Source organism: Dipodomys spectabilis, unplaced genomic scaffold (genome assembly GCF_019054845.1).
Source record: "Dipodomys spectabilis isolate Male_0828 unplaced genomic scaffold, ASM1905484v1 ptg000096l, whole genome shotgun sequence".
NCBI lineage: Eukaryota > Metazoa > Chordata > Mammalia > Rodentia > Heteromyidae > Dipodomys > Dipodomys spectabilis.
The window spans coordinates 2,828,716-2,848,465 of NW_024870773.1; the positions used below are offsets into that span (position 1 = coordinate 2,828,716).

At 44.2% G+C, this 19,750-nt stretch overlaps 2 protein-coding genes across 2 annotated transcripts; both read left to right on the plus strand.

Moving 5' to 3' along the window:
- On the plus strand, positions 1 to 10,126 carry LOC122113266 (zinc finger protein 124-like). The gene is made up of 5 exons (XM_042686250.1): positions 1 to 131; positions 8,899 to 9,025; positions 9,219 to 9,279; positions 9,812 to 9,888; positions 10,007 to 10,126. The coding sequence occupies exons 1-5, from the start codon at positions 129 to 131 to the stop codon at positions 10,030 to 10,032; spliced, it is 294 nt and encodes a 97-aa protein (XP_042542184.1). The 5' UTR covers positions 1 to 128; the 3' UTR covers positions 10,033 to 10,126.
- Positions 10,127 to 10,850: 724 nt separating this feature from the next.
- Positions 10,851 to 12,354, plus strand: LOC122113265 (zinc finger protein 844-like). The gene has a single exon (XM_042686248.1). It carries the CDS (start codon positions 10,951 to 10,953, stop codon positions 11,494 to 11,496), a length of 546 nt encoding a protein of 181 aa, XP_042542182.1. The 5' UTR covers positions 10,851 to 10,950; the 3' UTR covers positions 11,497 to 12,354.
- The last annotated feature ends 7,396 nt before the right edge of the window (positions 12,355 to 19,750 follow it).

Genomic DNA, 19,750 nt, shown 5'->3' on the forward strand with positions numbered 1-19,750 from the left:
GCTCGGGCGGGCGGGAGCGGCCGGGAGCGGCCGGGGGAGGGAGGCTCCTAGCGGTCAGCCTTTGTTGCACCGTGACCCGCCCTGACAGCAGGTGTGTGAGGAGAACTCGGGGGACCCTGGAATCCGGGATGGTGAGTGTGGGGTGCCCGTGTGGAGAGGATGGGGTGGGTGGAACTCTCCATCTCCGGCCTGGGTCGGCCCAGGCCTCGCCGCGGTGCAGCAGGCCCTACTCTCCCCTGTCCGGCCCGGGGGGTCCGGGGCGCCGGCCCTGACGGCCCGGGGGAGATGGGGCGCTGGCTCCCACGGCCCGGGGGTCCGGCTCCGATGGCCCGGGGCGGGGGTTCCTGGGGGTTCGAGGCGCTGGCTCTGACGCCCGGGAGATGAAGAGGGGGGCGCTGGCTCCCACGGCCCGGGGGGAGGGGATGGGTTGCTGACGGCCCGGGGGGGGGGAGGTTCTGGGGGTCCGGGGCGCCGGCTCTGACGGCTCGGGGAAGAGGATGAGGCGCTGGCTCCCAAGGCCTGGGGAGGGGGATGGGGCTCTGGCTCTGATGTCCCGGGGGCGGGGTTCCCGCGGGGGTGGGGGCGCTGGCTCTGACGGCCCGGGGGTGGGGGCGCTGGCCCTGACGGCCCCGAAAGCTCCCCGTCTGCGGCCTTCCGGCCCTGCGCAGGCCACACTTAGGGTGTGCACCCCAAGTTCCTCTGCCCCGTGCTGCCTTTGGGGAGCGCTAGGCTCCGCACTGACATCTGGGGAGCGGACCCCTTGAGGGGCCGAGCTAAGAAGTGGCGTGAAGTCCACCCTGGGAACTACCGCGCCAGGCTGCAGCTGAAAGCTAAGGCAATCACCCCCTCTCCAGAGACGGCCGCACGGCACGCACCCTGGACGCTTGGGGTGTGGGCAGCGTGAAGGGGCAAAGGCACAGAAGGTGATTTTTATTTTTTACCGGTCTTGGGAGGGGCGCTCACTCCCACTTGGCTTTTTTGCCCAAGGCTAGCTCTCTACCACTTGAGCCATAGCTCTACGTCTGGCTTTTTGCTACTTAATTGGAGATGAGAGTTCCATCTGTCTTTTCTGTCCAGACTTGCTTCTATCCTCAGATCTCAGTCTCTTGAGCAGCTAGGGTTACAGACTTTAGCCACCAGTGCTCAGCAAGCTTGGCTTTGTTGCTGGTTATTTTGGAGATGGAGTCTTGTGGGCTTTTCTGCCTGGGCTGGCTTCAAATTGTGATCCATCAGATATGAGCATCTTGAATCACTAGGATTATAGACATGAGCTACCATAGCCCAGCTGAATTCCTTAACTTTTTGGATGAATTTTACCTTTTTTAAAAAAGACATTTCCTTCCTCCCTCCCTTCCTCCCTCTCCCTCCTTCCTGTAATGAGGTTTGAAGAGCCCTATACTTAAAAAATATTTTTATTGTCCCCACTACCCCCCTAAAGTTGGAAGTGGATCCATGGTTAAAGTGGTAAAGCACTGTCTCTTGAGCAAAGCTCAGGTACAGTGCCCAGTGCCCAGGCCCCTGGGCCGGGGACAGACAGAGAAAAATCAGAGATTTCTTTCTTGGGTAAGCAGTCAAGGACATATCAAGGAAAGACTTTTTTTTTTCAGAATTTTCTGGTAACTTCCTTTTATTGAATACAATCAACACATTATAGTGTTGTGTTTGGGGGGTGGTAGTCCCTAGATTATCAGTCATCTAGATTATCAATCATTTTTGTTCTACCTGGGAACAAATTGTGGGTTGGGAGAAGAAACTTTGCAAGCTATCCCAGGCCCTTGGCAGTTTTTCTTATCCTAAGCCAACAGCCAGCCTTGAGAGTTGCACCCTCAAGTGTTACGTTGCTGTACTGCCTTGGGTGCCTTGGCCTACAATTGGTTCAGCTCATCCAGTGACCAGGGCCTACAGCTTCTCTTCTTTCTATTTTTTATTTTAGTTTAATTTTTTAAACATCCTTCTGATTCTCTCCAGATCTCCATTCCTTCTCTTTTTCTCTCTACTTTCACCCCCCACCCTTGTCTCTGCAGTCTCTGCTGCCCCTGGCTTTTGCCCTGGCTCTGTCTCTGCTGCAGCTGTTGTTGTTACTAGTCTGTCACTAGCCCAGCTGTTACTGCTGCCAGGGCCGGGGCTGCCTCTGACACCAGCTCCAGCCCTGCAGGTGACTGCATGGCTACTGCTCCCGCCTCTGCTATTTCTTCTTTGTGCTACCAGCTCAGTTACTCTTAATGATGGAAATGAAAAGTAAACAAGAAAAGATCACCCCAACTAAGCCTTTAGTGCAATATCAGGGCACCGTAGGTTATCCCCACTCAAGCCCTATACTTTTTGCTTTAGTTTTCTTCATGTTAAGTCTTTATCACTTGATAATATATTGACAGGAATTCTAATACAGTTTTAAATAGTAGAAGATATAAAAGAGTCATTAATTGTATTTATTTTTTAAAATGTAGATGCTAAATGATATAAAGTAATTGAACATATTTATTGAATACAGAATATTTCTTTTTATTTGTTTTGCTTTTCTTTTTTGTTTTTGACATAAGGTCTTATTATTTATTCAGGCAGGCCTGGAAATCTGGATCCCTTTGACCTAGTCTCATGAGTATGTACTGTTACTCCTGGTGGAGGTGTTTTTGTTGTTGCTGTTGTTGGTTGTAAGGCTTGAACTCTGGGCCTGAGAGCTGTCCCCGCACTCTTCAGCTCAAGGCGAGCGCTCTACCACTTGAGCCACAATTCTACTTCCAGTTTTCTGGTGGTTAATTGAGATAAGATTCTCATGAACTTTTGTGCCAGGGCTGGCTTTGAACCATGATCCTCAGATCTCAGCCTCCTGAGTAGCTAGGATTACAGGTGTGAGCCCCCAGCACCTGGCTTGGTGATGCTATCTTAATACATGTATGAAATGTGTAATTGTTAGATTTGGGAAATTGGCGTATCTATTAAGTCACATATTTGTCATTTCTTTTGCATTGGAGCATTCTGAATTCTCTTCATTCACCATTTTGGGGAAAAAAAGGTAGTACTAGGATTTGAACTCAGGGCCTCACACTTGCTAGGCAGTTGCTCTACCAGTTGAGACATGCCCTCAGCATGGTTTTAGTTTTTTTAAAAAAAACTATTTATTGGGGGGGATGGGAAGGGGAAACAAAGGAGGAGGCTACAATGTTTGATAAGAAATGTACTCATTACCTTGCCCATGTAATTGTAACCCCTCTGTACAGTATTTTCACAATAAAAAAACCTATTTATTTGCTTTACATTATTTTCAGAGTATAACTTTTGTATTTTTTTTGTCAGATTTATTCCTGTGGGTTTTTTTTTTGTTTGTTTGTTTGTTTTGTGCGGGTTCTGGGGTTGGAACTCAGGGCTTGGGTACTGTCCTTCATAATGCTCAAGGCTAGTACTTTACCACTTGAGCCACAGTACCATTTCTAGATTTTGCTGAGTGGTTTATCCAAAATAAGATTCTCACCGTCTTTTCTGCCTGGACTGACTTTGAATTACAACCCTCAGATCTCAGCCTCCTGAATAGCTAGGATTACAGGTGTGAGCCACCAGCACCCAGCTCTGTTTATTTATTTTGATGCTTCTTTAAATGTACAGTTTGTGATACTGAGATATATGGACTTTTTTTTTTTGTTGGTTGTGGGGCTTGAACTCTGGGCCTGAGTGCTGTCCCTCAGCTCTTCAGCTCAAGGCTAGCACTCTACCACTTGAGCTACAATACCACTTCTCGTTTTCTGGTGGTTTCTTGGAGACAAGATTGTCTTATAGACTCTCCTCTTCTGGCTGGCTTTGAACTGCGATCTTCATATCTCAGCCCCTGAGTATCTAGGATTACAAGTGTGAGTCAACAGTGCCCGGCTGAACATTTAAAAATTGTATTTTAAGTGGGGTGCTGGTGGCTTATGCCCGAATCTTAGCTACTTAGGAGGCTGAGTTTCCAGCCCAGATAGGAAAGTCTGTGAGACCCTTATCTCTGATAAACCACCAGAAAACCAGAAATGGCATTATGGCTCAAGTGGTAGAGTGCTAGCCTTGAGCAAAAATGCTCAGGGAGAGTACCTAGGCCTTGATTTCAAGCTTTAGGACCAACACCAAAAACAAAATTTGTATTTCAAGTATTTTATTGTAATTGTAAAGAAGTATACTTTATTTTTGTATATTGGTTCCTTTAACCTTGCTGAACATCTTTATCTTTCTTATATGCTTCTAAACCTTTAAAAGTATGCATACTCTAAGCATTAATATTGATAATGCTTGCATGCTAGGTTTTGTTGGGACCTACATTTTTAACTCATTTGAGTACAATCACTTTTGGAACTTGTTTGTGGCCCAGGAGGTACAATTTTTATCACATGGGATGATACCAGAATTTCAATCTGGCAGGGCACCGGTGGCTCACACCAGTAATCCTAGCTACTTAAGAAGGCTGAAAACTGAAGATCAAAGTTCCAAGACAACAGGGCAGAAAGTCCCTGAGACTCATATCTCTAATAAACTACTAAAAAAAAAAAAAAAAAAAAACCCAAAAGCCAGAGTGGTGCTATGGCTCATGTGGTAGAACACAAAAGAAGCTCAAGGACAGTGCCCACGAGCTCCAGAACTGTCACAATTTGTTTTTTCTTTTCCTTCTGTGGAAATCAAATGAATATGAGTCCTGTGAGCATTTCTCGTTTGAGGGTGGCTCCTGCTATCTAGCCCAAGCCAGGCTCCATCTGGTAAATCATTCTGCCTCTGCCTCTCAAGTGCTGAGATTGCACACTTAGCCTCTGTTGGTGACTTTTAAAGTTCAAATTATGGGAAATAGTAGGGGAGTATAAGTCTATTACAGGACTCATTTATTTATCCATAATGGTTTTTGTTTGCTATGGCCATTGCCATTTAGGAAGTCAATTAGGCCTAATTTTTGCCTATCTAATCACTGTCAAAAATCATTCACTTGACAAATGCTAGGCTCTGTCTACATTAACGAGATGGATCTGTTTTCATGTAGATCTTCCATTAAAATGTGCGAAGCCGGGCTCCGGTGGCTCATGCCTGTAATCCTAGCTACTCAGGAAGCTGAGATCTGAGGATTGTGATTCAAAGCCGGCCCAGGCAGGAAAAGCTGTGAAACTCTTATCTCCAATAAGCCACCAGAAACCAGGACGTGGTGCTGTGGTTCCAATGGTAGAGCGCTAGCCTTGAGATGAAGGGCTGAAGGACAGTGCTCAGGCCCCACGACCAACAACAACAACAACAAAAATGTGCTACTTGGGTGTAAGTGGTGCATGCCTGTAATCTTAGCTACTCAGGAAGCTGAGATATGAGAACTGTGGTTCAAGCTAGCCCAGACAGGAAATTTCTGTGACACTCTCATCTCTAGTTAAATGACTAAAAAGCTGCAAGTGGAGCTGTGGCTTAAGTGGCAGAACCTTAGTCTTGAGCAAGAAAGCTCAGGGACAGTGCATAGGCCTTGAGTTCAAGCCCCAGGACTAGCACCAAGAAATAAATAAGCTTTCTTTCTGTTTCTTTTTCTTTTGTGCTGCCACTTGAGACACAGCTACATGTCCAGCTTTTTGTTGGTTTATTGGAGATAGTCTCATGGATTTTTCTGCCCCAGCTGGCTTTGAAATGGGCTTCTCTGACCTCAGCCTCCTGAGTAGCTAGGATTTCAGGCGTGAGCTACTGATACCAAATGTCATTCATCTTTAAATTTAATTTTTAGACAAGGTCTCACTAACTTTGTTCAGGCTGCCTTTAAATTTTTTATTCTTCCTGTTTCCACATGCTGGGATTACAAGTATCTAGCACTCCATCTGATTAGTTTATTCATTTGACTCTCTAGTCAAATTCTTTTATATTGTAGATCTTTTGCACATTTTTTCCTTTTCTTCCATTCTTTTTTTTGTTTTAATTCTCTTAATATTTGAATTTGCCAGTTCCATTCTTTATTACTTTTTCTCATATAAATGAAAATCATTAATTTCATTGTCAAGGTGATGTATGAACTTGTTACCCCCTCCCTCATTTTTTCCCTCTTTCCTTCCCCACCCCCCATTTTCCTTTCCTTTTGTGTGTTTATTTCTCCATTAATACTAGATTGTTCTGTATACTATAATTTGAAAATCCTTGAATTCAAATGAAGTCACGCTGTATTACTCTGTGCTTTATTGTCTAATAGAGTTCACTTGTTACACAGTTGTTATTCCTAGTAGGCCTGGAAAAGTGATTCTTATTGACTAATAAAAAGCCTGTTTTGCAGATTTGTGGAATGTGTGTGTGTGTGTGCGCGTGCGCGCGCACGTGCACGCACCTGTGTGCCTGTCTTGAACTCAGGGCCTGGGTACTGTCCTTTAGCTTCTCTGCTCAAGGCTAGTGTTCTACCACTTCAGCCACATCTCTGCTTTCAGCTTTTTGGTAGTTTATTGGAGATAAGTCTTATAGACTATCCTTCCTAGGCTGGCTTCAAACCAGGGTCCTCAAATCTCAGCCTCTTGAGTGGCTAGGATTACAGGTATGAGCCACCAGAGAATTCATGGAATTTTTTTGAGGATACAGTTCAAAAGAGGTAACATATTGGTGATACTGAATTTTTTGTTTTCTTTTTTTTTTTTTTGGGGGGGGGGGGTCTGGTTGTGGAGCCTGAACTCGGCCTGGGTGCTGTCCCTCGGCTTTTCAGCTCAAGGCTAGCCTCTACCACTTGAGCCACAGCGTCACTTCCGGCTTTTTTCTTTTTGCTTATGTGGTGTTGAGGAATCAAACCCAGGGCCTCATGCATGCAAGGCAAGTGCTCTACCACTAAGCCATCTTCCTAGCCCCAATACTGAAATTTTCTTTGTTGCTATTTTGTTTTGAGATTGGGGCTCTACACAGGGAGGTGGCTCTGTGCTCATGGGCTCAAATGAATCTTCCGCCTTAGTCTCTTTTAAGTAGCTTGCCACTGTACCTGACTACATTTAGTTTTTCTAAGGACATGTGACTTATTTCCTTCCTTCCTTCCTTCCTTCCTTCCTTCCTTCCTTCCTTTCTTTCTTTCTTTCTTTCTTTCTTTCTTTCTTTCTTTCTTTCTTTCTTTCTTTCTTTCTTTCTTTCTTTCTTTCTTTCTGTGATGGTGGTACTTGGATTTGAACTCAGGGCCTCATACTCACTAGGTAGGCATTCTACCACTTGAGCCATGCTTCTAGTCCTTTACTACTTTATTTTTCAGACAGGGTCTCATGTTTTTGCCAGGGGCTGTCCTCAGACTTTGACTGTTTTTTTCCACAGCTTTTCATGTAGCTGGGATCACTGGTGTGTGAAACCATGCCTAGCTTATTGTGATGGGGTCTTGCTAACCTTTTGCCTGGGTTGTCCTTGAACTGGAGTTCTTTAGATCTTTACCTTCTGAGTAGTTGGGAGTAACAAGTATGAGCCACTTTGCTCTGATCTGCTTATAATACTCAGTGGGAATTTACATCTTTTTCTGTTAGGGTAATTAAACATTGAGCATGTATCATAGTCACTAATTGATTAAATCTGGCCTGCAGTCAGTTGTTCATGGGCCTCTAAATGTGTTCCCATAGGGTGGGCTCAATTTCACAAAAAAATAAGTGTGACCCCATGCATGAAATAATGTCTTCCATGGAAATTCATGTCAAGTAATGTTGATTTTTTTTTTTATAGTAAGGTTAGGAATAAGGTGGAGGCAGATTGATCCTCTAGCTAAATTACTATAGACTTTCAGAAGAACAGTTTAGAAAATGCCATACTGAACCACGTGGTGTTTGCTCATATCTAACCCTAGTACTCAGAAGGCTAAGAGCTGGAGTATTGCAGTGTTCAAAGCTAGCCTGGACAGAAATGTCTGTGAGATTCTGTCTCCAGAATAACCAGGAAAAGCAGGGTTGGAGGCATATGTTAAGTGGTACAGCACTAGCCAATTAATGAAGCCAAATGAATGTGAGTCCCTGTGTTCAATCTCTAGTACTACCAAAAGAGAAAAAAAAGAAGCCAGGTACCAGTGGCTCACACCTGTAATTCTACTTTCTCAGGAGACAGAGATCTGAGGATCACTGTTTAAAGCCAGCCTGGGCAGGAAGGTCCATGAGACTCTTATCTCCAATTAAATACCAAGAAAATCTGGAAGTAGAGCTGTGGCTCAAGTGGTAGAGTGCTAGGCTTGAGTGAAAAAAGTTACAACAGTGCTCAGGCTCTGAGTTCAAGCCTCAGGCCCAGCACCCAAAAACAAACAAACAAACAAAACAGAAGAAGCCATACTATTTGCATAAATTTAAGGAAGGGTGTTTGTTTTTTTTTATTTGTGAGATTGCTCAAAACCTTAAGTTGGTCACCTGGAGTTTCTAAGGACAAGCAGTTTCAAGACTGCTAGTATGAATTCTGCATATCAAGTGGCAGAAATTTGTTATGATCATTCTGGAGATCCACTCTACACAGAGAATTTAGTGGTGTCCCATCAGCACTTCTTACTTCCTTGGCTCACTAGTGAGATAATTCTTTTATTTATTTATTTATTTTTGTGGGTTGTGGGGCTTGAACTCTGGGCCTGGGTGCTGTCCCTGAGCTCTTCAGTTCAAGGTGAGCACTACTACCACTTGAACCATAGTACTACTTCCGGTTTTCTGAGTGGTTTATTGGAGATAAGAGGGGTTTTAAACTGTGATTCTCAGATCTCAGCATCCTTAGTAGCTAGGATTACAGGCATGAGCCACCAGCACCTGGTGTGAGAGAATTCTTATTCTGCTATTTTCCTTCTGGAATAGCTTAATTATAGCATTAGAACTCTGTAGGAGAGATTGTAGATCATGACTAAGTCATAGAATACATGTGTGGTGACAACAGAAACATAAGAACACTTTGTAGAATCACAGAGTTGTCAGATTCACCCATTTTCCTGTCCACATATATGGAATGTTCTAGGAGTCTGTGACCTTTGAGGATGTAGCTGTGAACTTTACCCAAGAGGAGTGGGCTTTGCTGGATCCTTCTCAGAAGAATCTCTACAGAGATGTAATGCTGGAAACCTTCAGCAACCTCGCTTCTATAGGTATGAATGACATTCCTTCACTTGGTCAATTAGAGAGCAAATAGAGAACAAATTGTTCCATGATTTGGAATGTGGAAAGGGAAGAATTTAAGGAATAATTCAGGCATGATGGTTACAAGGTATGCTTAACCTAGAAGATATTTTTTCTATAATTTCTTAATAGTTCATAATTTTTTCTGGATCTGCATTTTAGGGAACAGATGGAGAGAGCAGAACATGAAAGATCAGCATACAAACCCTGGGAGAAGTCTAAGGTAATTTGCATGTATAAGAGGAAGCAGCATCTCTTGAGTGAACCTTGCATGTCATGAAAATTTAAAAACATGCAAAAAAAAAACCTCCCACACAACTTTTTAATTACCATTAGAGAAATTTCACCCAAAATATGTATTTTGATGTCACAGAGCTATTCAGTGTTTGTAAAGTATTTCATTTTGGAGACAACACTAACAAAACACACACATGAATGTTGTTTTAATAGTAGCTCTGGGTTGCAGAGTAATCATTTGTTTTCAAATTATTCATCCATGGCAGAAAATACACAGCTTTTGTCAAGTAGTGTAAGTTCAAGACCTACTAATAAATTTTCATTAATAAAGTACCTATTCCTAATTTTGTGTTATTTTCACTTAAATTACATGGTAGACTCAGTGAAAGTAAAGAAGGTAATCCGTACAGATACCTGCACCCAGATTCCAATATTAATGTGAGCAAGAAAATTTGGACTAGAATAAAAATATGCAATGTGTATGAGAAGGTTTTCATATGTCATTCATTCTTTAATAGCCACACCATCTCTCACTCTGGATATAAACCATATGTGCATGAAGAATATGGACAGAAGCTGTATAAGTGTGAACAAGGTGGGAAAACCTTCATTTCTCTTACAAGTGTACAAGGACACTTGGCATCTCACAGTGTAAATGGACCATATGAGTGTAAAGTATGTTTCAAAGCCTTTGATTTTCTCAAATCATTTAGAGTACATCAACAGACTCACAGTGTGAAGCTTCACAATATAGAAAATCCCTATGACTGCAAGCAAAGTGCAGACACCTTTGTTTGTTGTAGTTCTTTTCAAATACATGGAAGAATTTACACTGTAGAAAAATCTTACGAATGTAAACAATGTGGAAAAGCCTTCAGACATCTCAGCTACCTTCGAGTACATAAAAGAACCCATAATGAGGAAAATCCCTATAAATGTAAGCAGTGTCGAAAAGCCTTCAAAGATCACAGTTCCCTTCATGTACATGAAAGAAGTCACAGTGGAGAAAAACCCTATGAATGTAAACAGTGTGGAAAAAACTTCAGATATATTGGTCACTTTCGAGCACATCAAAGACGTCATACTGGAGAAAAATTCTATGAATGTAAACAATGTGGAAAGGCCATTAAACATCTTAGTTACCTTCAAATACATGAACGAATGCACAGTGAAGGAAAACCCTATGAATGTAAACAATGTGGTAAAATGCTCAGTAGTTCCAGTTCTCTTAAATTACATGAAAGAACTCATACCAGAGAAAAACCATGTGAATGTAAACATTGTGGTAAAATTCTTAGTTCTTCCAAGTCCCTCCAAAGACATGAAAAAATTCATACTAGGGATAGACCCCATGAATGTAAACAATGCCATAAAGCCTTCAGAGACCACAGCTCCCTTCAAGTGCATGAAAGGATTCATACTGGAGAAAAACCTTATGAATGTAAACAGTGTGGAAAAAACTTCAGATATCTCGGTCACTTTCGCGTACATCAAAGACGTCATACTGGAGAAAAACCATATGCATGTAAACAATGTGGCAAAGCCTTCAGTGATCATAGTTGTTTCCGAAGACATGAAAAAACACATACTGTAGAAAAACCCTACCAATGTGAGCAATGTTTTAAAGTCTTCAAATACCACCTTTCCCTTCGAAGACATGAAAGAACTCATACTGGTGAAAAACCATATGAATGCAAAGAGTGTGGTAAAGCCTTCAGAGACCACAGCTCCCTTCAAGTACATGAAAGGGTTCATACTGGAGAAAAACCCTATGAATGCAAACAGTGTGGAAAAGCTTTCCGGTATCTCAACTACCTTCAAGTACACGAAAGAACTCATACTGGAGAAAAACCCTATGAATGTAAACAGTGTGGCAAAGCCTTCATGTGTCTTGGCTACCTTCGAGTACATGAAAACACTCATACTGGAGAAAAACCCTACCAATGTAAACAGTGTTTTAAAGTCTTCAAATATCACCTATCTGTTCGAAGACATGAAAGAACTCATACTGGAGAAAAACCTTATGAATGTAAATACTGTGGTAAAGCCTTCAGATACCATAGCTCCCTTCAAGTACATGAAAGAATTCACACTGGAGAAAAACCCTACAAATGTAAACAGTGTGGAAAAGCCTTCCGGTATCTCAACTACCTTCAAGCACATGAAAGAACTCATACTGGAGGAAAACCAAATATCACTGTAAACAGTATGGGAAAGCCTTCAGAAATGTATTACCTTTGAGTACAGGAACATATAGTGAAGGAAATCCCTATGTATATACATAATATGGCAAAGCTCTTAGTTCTAGTCCCTTGAATTACATAAAGGAACTCATTGAAGAAAAAATGTGAGCAAACTATGTGGTAAAGTTCTTAGCTCTTCCAAGTCTTTTTGAATACAGAAGAAAATATATGCCTGGAATAAATTCTATACTTGTAAACAATGTGGTAAAGCCTTCAGTCCTTACCAGTCCTTTCAATGACAGAAAAGAACTCCTACTGAAGAAAAGTTCTATGAATGTAAACTATATGTGAAGTCCTTCATAGGTCACAATTTGCCATGAAGACATACACATACTGGAGAAGATCCTATGAATGTAAACAGTTCACTAAAGCCTTCAGAGATCACAGTTCCCTTCAAGTGCATGAAAGAGCATGAACTGGTATTGAGCTTTCTTAAATGATTTTCTGTATCTCTTGGGATGATCTTGCTTTTTCTAATATGTATTATCTTTCAAATATGAAAACATGGCTTTTATAGGTTCAATCCCTTTTGATATGGGATATAAGAATTTTTACATTTGCTTTTCTAATACTTTGTTGAGGCCTTTTGTGTCCTTATTAAAGGATTTTTTAAATAGTACTGGGCTTGAACTGTGCTCAAAAATTTTTTATACCTTATGGCATGTATTTAGTGTATATAAAGTGTGTTGTATGCATGTGTAATATAAACATATTTAATATGTAGAATATAGCATGGTTTGTATATAAGCATATGTTATATATAACTGGTTTATATTTTATGTAATTAAAATTACATAATTACAATGGAATATGCTTTTGTCAATCTATAATATAATGTATTTCAGTTCACTGCTAGCTGACAAAATTATTTGAACATACCCGTCACCTGCTTCCACAGGAACAAAAGGAAATATCACCTTCCTAATACCACAAACTCTTCTTACCACTCTGTATTTTCTTAGTTCTAAGGTGAAATCTCAGTGCAGACTTAACATAGTTTACAGTGCCTTTCACCTTTTGATTATGAGTAGAAGTAACTAATAATTAGCCTCTCTCATTCTTACCTGCCCTGTGAGGTAGCATATGTTTGTCTAGTAGAACTAGGGTGCTAAAACTTAGTTCAATGTATTTTAACTTTTATAGTCTATTATCAGAAACCATAGGTATGTTCTCATAGAGAACTGAAGTAGAGTTTTAGGTTTGCTGCTGAAAGCCCTCAATTGATGGATTTCCATCTTGCCACATTCTTCCATACTTCTGTAGAGACATTCTAGGAGGCTTTGTGGACCTCTCTCCTTGCTCCATGCTGTCACTGGCCTACATGACATGTCAAGAGAAGAAACTAATTGCTGTCACTGGCATTGTTGGGTGTGTGCATCTCAGTGGGTCTGAGATATGCCTCACATGCACACCATACAAACCCTAGCTGACAGACTCACTGCACAGGCATTTCTAGCATAGTATGTTCCTGGCACAGTACATGACTACATGAATCCTCAAATGACCATATATATGTGAGATGAGGGAACTACATCATGGAATGCTGGCTTTGGATCCTGGTTGTGTGAGAGAGAGTTGGTGCCATGCAGGTCTACATGAAGGAAATAAATCCTCATGGGCTGAGGTTCAGACTGAGCCTTTTGGAAAAGGACTTCCATCCCTTTGCCTGTGGTCAGAACAGTATGTCAAATCCTGGAGATGCCAGAGACCAGGAGGAGGGGGAGCATTTCCTGAGTCCCTTCAGTGTGGTCTCTAGACCTTGAGACAGAATTGGGCTAAGGCATTACCAGACCCAGGGACTCGGAGGGTGTCTGACTCACACTCCCAATCTCCACATAGCAGAGGTTGTACTAACATTATGCCTTTATTTCATGCAGCCCCAAGAATGAGACTGGAGTGTATGGGTCTTCTTGGCCTTGAAGGCTATCAGGCCCTGCTTGGCCTGTGGCTCCTGGTCTTTCTCATGGACCTAGGGGCCTAGGATTGGTCTGTGGAAGGACAAGGCCCAGAGTGGCAGCCCTCATCCTGGCATGCCTACCCATCCCCCTTCCTCACCCCACTACTGTGTATTCTCTCCAGACTTCGAGCTGGCTGTGCCCACCTGGAGGTCTCTTGCTCACACATGGATACCCTGTTTGCTTGCCTGCTCCAGCCCCCTTCATGAGCCGTCCCTCGCCCCTGCCTCCTACTCCAAGCCTCACCCTCTCTGAGCCGGCCCTGCTTGCATGTTCTCAGTTTGAGCGGGAACCTGAGCTCTGCGTTCCCAGCTCCTCTTCAGCCTAGTCGGAAGAGGGAGGCAGGAGAGACAAGTGTGAGGAGACACAGCCCGCCAAGGAGAGAGCCCTTAGCCACCGCCCTGTGCGTGGTGGGCCGGGGCCTCCACGCCCGCCATTGCCACTCCTGCTTCGCCTTCGGCTCAAGCTGTGCCTCCGCCTCCGTCCAGACGGCCGGGGTTATCTTCTGCCCCCCAGTTTCGGGTACGGGAGCACCAGGCGCCCACCTGACTGTCCCTGGCCCGAAGGCCATGCACTGGCCACGCCGGGCCCGAGTCTGAGCTCGGCCTTCGCGGCCGCGGGGTTCCGGACCTCGGACCGGGCAGCTGCCGCCCGACCGGATCTCCCGCCAGGCGCTCGCCGCCCGGAGGGGTCAGCGGCCCGGGGCACGAGGACCCGAGTGGGCAGGGGTCCGACCGTGCCCGGGCTGCGAGCCCAGGGCCAGGCGCGGAGGCAGCCGCCGCCGGAAGCCGTCGTGGCCATGGCCCCGCTGTCGGGCTTGCCCCGCGGGTCGCAGCCCTGGCTCTCCAGCTGGGAAGGGGCAGAGCCGGAGGACAGCGGCCTGGAGCCAGGGAGGGACAGCCTCGGGGAAAGGCGGCTGGAAGGAGTGTGGGCTTGTGGGAGGGGCCGGGGCAGGAGGTGAGAGGTCAAGGGGTGCTGATGCTCAAGAAGGGCGGGGCCTGGGGGGGGGTCAGAGCACAAGAGGAATGGAGCAAGAGTGGAAGTGAGGGCCCAGGGGCGGGGCTTGTGGGAGGACCCGGATCCTGAGGACAGTGCGCACACCGAGAGCACCCTCTGGCGGGCATCAGTGGTCACTGCACCCTCTGGTCCTGAGGAACGGCGCATGCGTGCCTAGAGCGCCCTCTGGCGGGAAGCGGCGCTCACTGCACGCTGGGTCCCGAGGAGAGGAGCATGGTGCTCACTTTGCACTCTGGCAGGAAAGCAGCCCTCACTGCCCCCCTCCCCCCCCCCCAGCTTCTGAGGATGACGGTGCACAAGCCTAGAACACCCTCTGGTGGGAATCAGTGCTCATTTTACCCTCTGGTGTTGTGGGAGGAGCAGATCACAAGAGGGATGGGCAAGAACAGGAAAGTGAGCGGCCCAGGAGTGCGCTTGTGGAGGGGCAGAGCACAGGAGCGGTGTGGCAAGGGAGCAGAAGTGAGTGATCCGGGAATGGAGCTTGAGGGAGGGCCCAAGGTTCTGAGGAGTACAGTGCACACACCTAGAGCACCACGTGATGGGAATCAGTGGTTACTGTACCCCTGGACCTGAGAAGAGGAGGCTGGTGTGCACACCTAGAATCCTATCTGGTGGGAATCAGTGGTCACTGCACCCCCTGGTCCTGAGAAGAGGAGGCTGGTGTGCATACCAAGAGCACCATCTGGTGGGAATCAGTGGCTACTGCACCCCTCCCCCTCGTCCTGAGAAGAGGAGGCTGGTGTGCATATCAATAGCATCATCTGGTGGGAATCAGTGGCTACTGCACCCCCCCTGGTCCTGAGAAGAGGAGGCTGGTGTGCATACCAAGAGCACCATCTGGTGGGAATCAGTGGTCACTGCAACCCCTCAGCTCCCCCCCCCCCCACCTGAGAAGGATTGTGCGTGCGCACACCTAGACCTGCAGAGAGGAGGATGGTGAGCATGCCTAGAGCACCCTCTGGTAGGAAACAGCCCATTGTACCCTGAGTCCTGCTGAGGACAGTGCACCTGCCTAGTGCGCCCTCTGTGGGAATCAGCCCTCACTGCACTCCAGGTCCCGAGGAGCAAGTTGCTAACCTGCCTAGAGCGCCCTCTGTGGGGATCAGCCCTCACTGCGCCCCAGGTGCTGAGGATGACGGTGCACAAGCCTAGAGCCTCTCTGGCAGGAATCAGTGCTCACTGCACCCTCTGGTTTTGTGGAGGAGCAGAGCAAGGAAGTGAGGGGCCCAGGGGTGGGGCTTGTGGAAGAGCAGAGCACAGGAGGAGTGGGCAAAAGCAAGGAAGTGAGTGGTCCAGGGGTGGGGCTTGTGGGAGGGACGACGGAGGAGAGTGGTGGGACAAGAGTAAGGAAGTGAGCAGTCCAGGGGCAGGACTGGGGGGACAGAGCACGAGAATGGAAGGGCAAGAACAGGGAAATGAGGATTAGGGAGCCTGTTAGTAAAGGGTTAATGTAGGTTTGGGGAGGGGCTTAGGATTGTAGAAAGTGTTACTCATGCAGTTACATATGGATTCGGTTTAGCAGCTGGTTTGGGGTGAGGCGTAAGATTGCTGAGTGGCTTAGGGTATGTGTTAGGGTATGAGTGTGGGCTAGGGCACGTGTTAAGTTGTGAGTATGGGTAGAGTTAGGGTGTATGGTAGGGTACATGTTAGGGAACATGTTAAAATAGTGTTTGGGTTTAAGGTACATTGGGGTACATGTTAGAGCATGCATTTGGGGTAGGTTTGGGGTGCATGTTAGGGTGCACATAAACTTATATGGTTTAAAATACATGTGAGGGTACTTGATTCTGTACATATTAGTGTTTAGAGTATACATTAGGGTACATGGTACAATTATGGTAGGTGTTCAGGATTGTTAGGGTTAAGGTATGTGTTAGAGTTAGGGCACATATTAGAGAATATGTTAGGGTACATTTTGGGTACATGTTAGGGTGCATGTAAGGATCACTTAAAGTACGTGTTAGGGTATTTGTTAGGATACATGTTAATGTTTACTATACATTTTAAGATTAAGGTACATTTTAAGATACATAAGGTATTAGAGTTAGGGTACATTTGGCGTATGGATTTCCATCAGGGTAAATATTAGGATGTGAGTATGGGCCAGAATTAGGGTGTATGATGGGGTATATGTTAGGGAACATTTTAGGGTACATGTTAGGGTTAAGGTACGTGTTAGGACTAGGGCCAGTGCTAGGGCCCTAGTCCTAACCTTACATGTAAGGTTACCTGTGTGATTTAGACAATGTATTAGTGGCTAGAGTATTTATTAGGATATGTGCTGTGTTTAGGGTGCATGTAAGGTTATAGTTTCTTAGGGTACATTCAGGGTACATGTACGGTTTATAGAGTAGGTGTTTGGGTACTTGTTACCATATGGGTTAGTGTCCAGAGCTTGTTTAGTGTGTTACAGTATATTGGGAAATCTGTTAGGTTTAAAATACATGTTAACGTAATGGCACTTATTAGGGTATGTGCTTGGGTCCATGTTAGGGTATGTGTTAGATTTAGGGTATTATTTTGATAGGGGATATTTTAGGATAAGGTTAGGGCACATGTTAGAATGTGCATTTGGGTACATATTATGGTATGTGTTAGAGTTTGCATACTGATAAGGTCCTTGATCAAAGGAATGAGGCTGATACAAAGCGGAAGTTAAGCAAAGCTTTTATTTCACGCCAGGTATGGGGAATCGAACTGACCGACCAGGGCCATCTCTATGGAGAGAGCGACCCCCACTTAGTCTCACAGGCTAGTTTTTTATAGGGCAAAACCGCAAACCACAAACTAACTGTAAACATGTAGCTAATTTTACTTATTGGTTAAAACAGAAGGCTTACATATGTACTTTTTACTGATTAGACGCCTCCACCTGGTCTGTCCTGACCTTGTTTTTCGGGCTTTGTTTCTGGGAACTGGCCGTTTTTGGAAATTGTTTTTCTTTCTTTTTTTGGTTCCCTTACAGAGAGGGTCAGCTTGCCGTTACTGCACGAACAACAGGTGCGGGCAAGGTCAGCTCATACTTATACTTTACAAACCAAATGGCTGCCTGTACAAAATGGAGTTACTTTGGCTAAACTGGTCCTAACACATATTTCATAGCGATTTGTTAGGGTGAAGGTACATGTTAGGGTTAGGGCACATGTTAGGCTACATGTTAGGGAACATTAGGGGTATATGTTAGGGTGCATGTAAGGATACTTGTGTGGCTTACAGTACTGGTTAGGGTATGTTAGGATGCATGTTAAGGTACATGTTAGGGTTAAGGTACATGTTAGGCTATGTGTTGGGGTATATGTTACAGTATGTGTTAGTTAGGGTACTCAATTGGAGTAGGTTATGGTTACTGTTAGGATTAGGGCACATGTTAGGATATGTGTTATGGTACACTGGAGGTACCTGGTAGGACACATGTAAGGGTACCTGTGTAGATTAGAATATTTGTTAGGGTCTATTAGGGTGTATATTAGGGTATATCTTAGGGTTAAGGAACATATTAGGGTACGTTGGAGGTACATGTGAGAGTACATGTATGAGCATTTGTATTTATGAGAGTACACGTTAGGATGCTTGTTAGAACATGTATTAGTGGTTAGGGTACATGTTAGAGTATATGTTAGGGTCAGGGTTAGGGTTTTGGTTTGAGTATGTTGGGGCACATTCAAGGTGCATGTAAGGGTTACCTGTATGGGTTATAGAGTACATGTTAAAGTACTTGTTACCATGTGTGTTAGTGTCTGGAGCATGTTTAGTATGTTAGAGTTAAAATACTATTGGAGAATCTGTTAGGGTTAAGATGTGTTAAAGTTAAGACACATATTAGGATGTATATTAGTTTACTTTGGGGTACATGTTACAGTGAATGTAAAGGTACTTATATGGTTTTGAGTATGTGCTAGGGTACTTGTTAGGATATGAGGGTTTTGAGTACATGTTAGGAAACATTTGTGGTGCACATGTTATGGTACATATAGTACATGTATGATTTGAAATACATGTTAGAGTACTTGTTAGGGCATGTGTTAGATTTAGGGTACATGTTAGGGTTATATTTATGGTTTGGGTTAGGCAACATGTTAGGATGTATGTTGGGATAAGTGTAGGGTACTTGTTAGGGTGTAGGTAATGTTTAGAGTATGTGATAGTGATTAGAATATGTGCTATGATTAGAGTATATGTTAGGGTATCTGCTAAGGTTTATGTTAGGGTTGGGGCATACATTATGGTATGCTTGCAGTACATGCTAGTGTACATGTAAGAATACCTGTATGGTTCAAAGTGCATGTAAGAGTAATTGTTACCATACATGTTAGTGTTTAGAGTATATGTTATGGTGTGTATTTTGATAAGAGTAAGGTACACTACAGGTTTGCGTTAGACTTAGGGCATGTGTTAGGGTTAAGGTATGTGTTAGGGTATATATTAAGGGCACAGGTTAGGGTTTGTGTTAATACCCAAAAGAGGTAGATGTTTGGATGTATGTAAGGGTGCCTGTATGGCTGAGAGTTAGGGTAATTGTTACTATATATGTTAGTGTTAGAGTTAGAGTATGTGTTAGGGTTAAGTTATGTGTTAGGGCACATGTTAGAGTACATTTGGAATACATGTTAAGGTACATGTAGGGATACTTGTGTGGTTTACAGTACATGTTCAGGTACATGTTAGGGTTTGGATACATGTTAGGGTTAAGATATGTGTAAGGATTAGCACATGTTAGGGTATTTCTTAGGGTTATAATTGGGGTTAGAGTTAGGGCATGTTTGAGGCACATGTTAGTGTTCATGATTCCAAGCCTGTATGGTTTACAGTGTATGTTAGGCCACTCCTAGGGTCTCAGCAGTTGTGGGGTTGGTTTGCTCAGAGTCCTTGCCCTACCCTGCTTGATGGTGTGGGCCCCGCTATGCCTAACTTTGGGGGTATCTGCTAAGGTTTATCTTAAGGTTAGGACATACATTAGCGTATGCTTGTGGTACATGGCAGGGTCCATGTAAGAGTACCTGTATGGTTCAAAGTACATGTAAGAGTAACTGTTACCTTACATGTGTTTAGAGTATACGTTATGGTAAGAGTCAGGTTTATGGTACACAGCAGGCTATATTAGACTTAGGACATATATTAGGATATATATTAAGGGAACAGTGTTAATGCACATTTGGGTGTATGTAAGGATATCTGAATGGTTTATAGTACTTAGGGTACTTGATAGGATGTTAGTGTTTAGAGTATATGCCAGGGTATATCT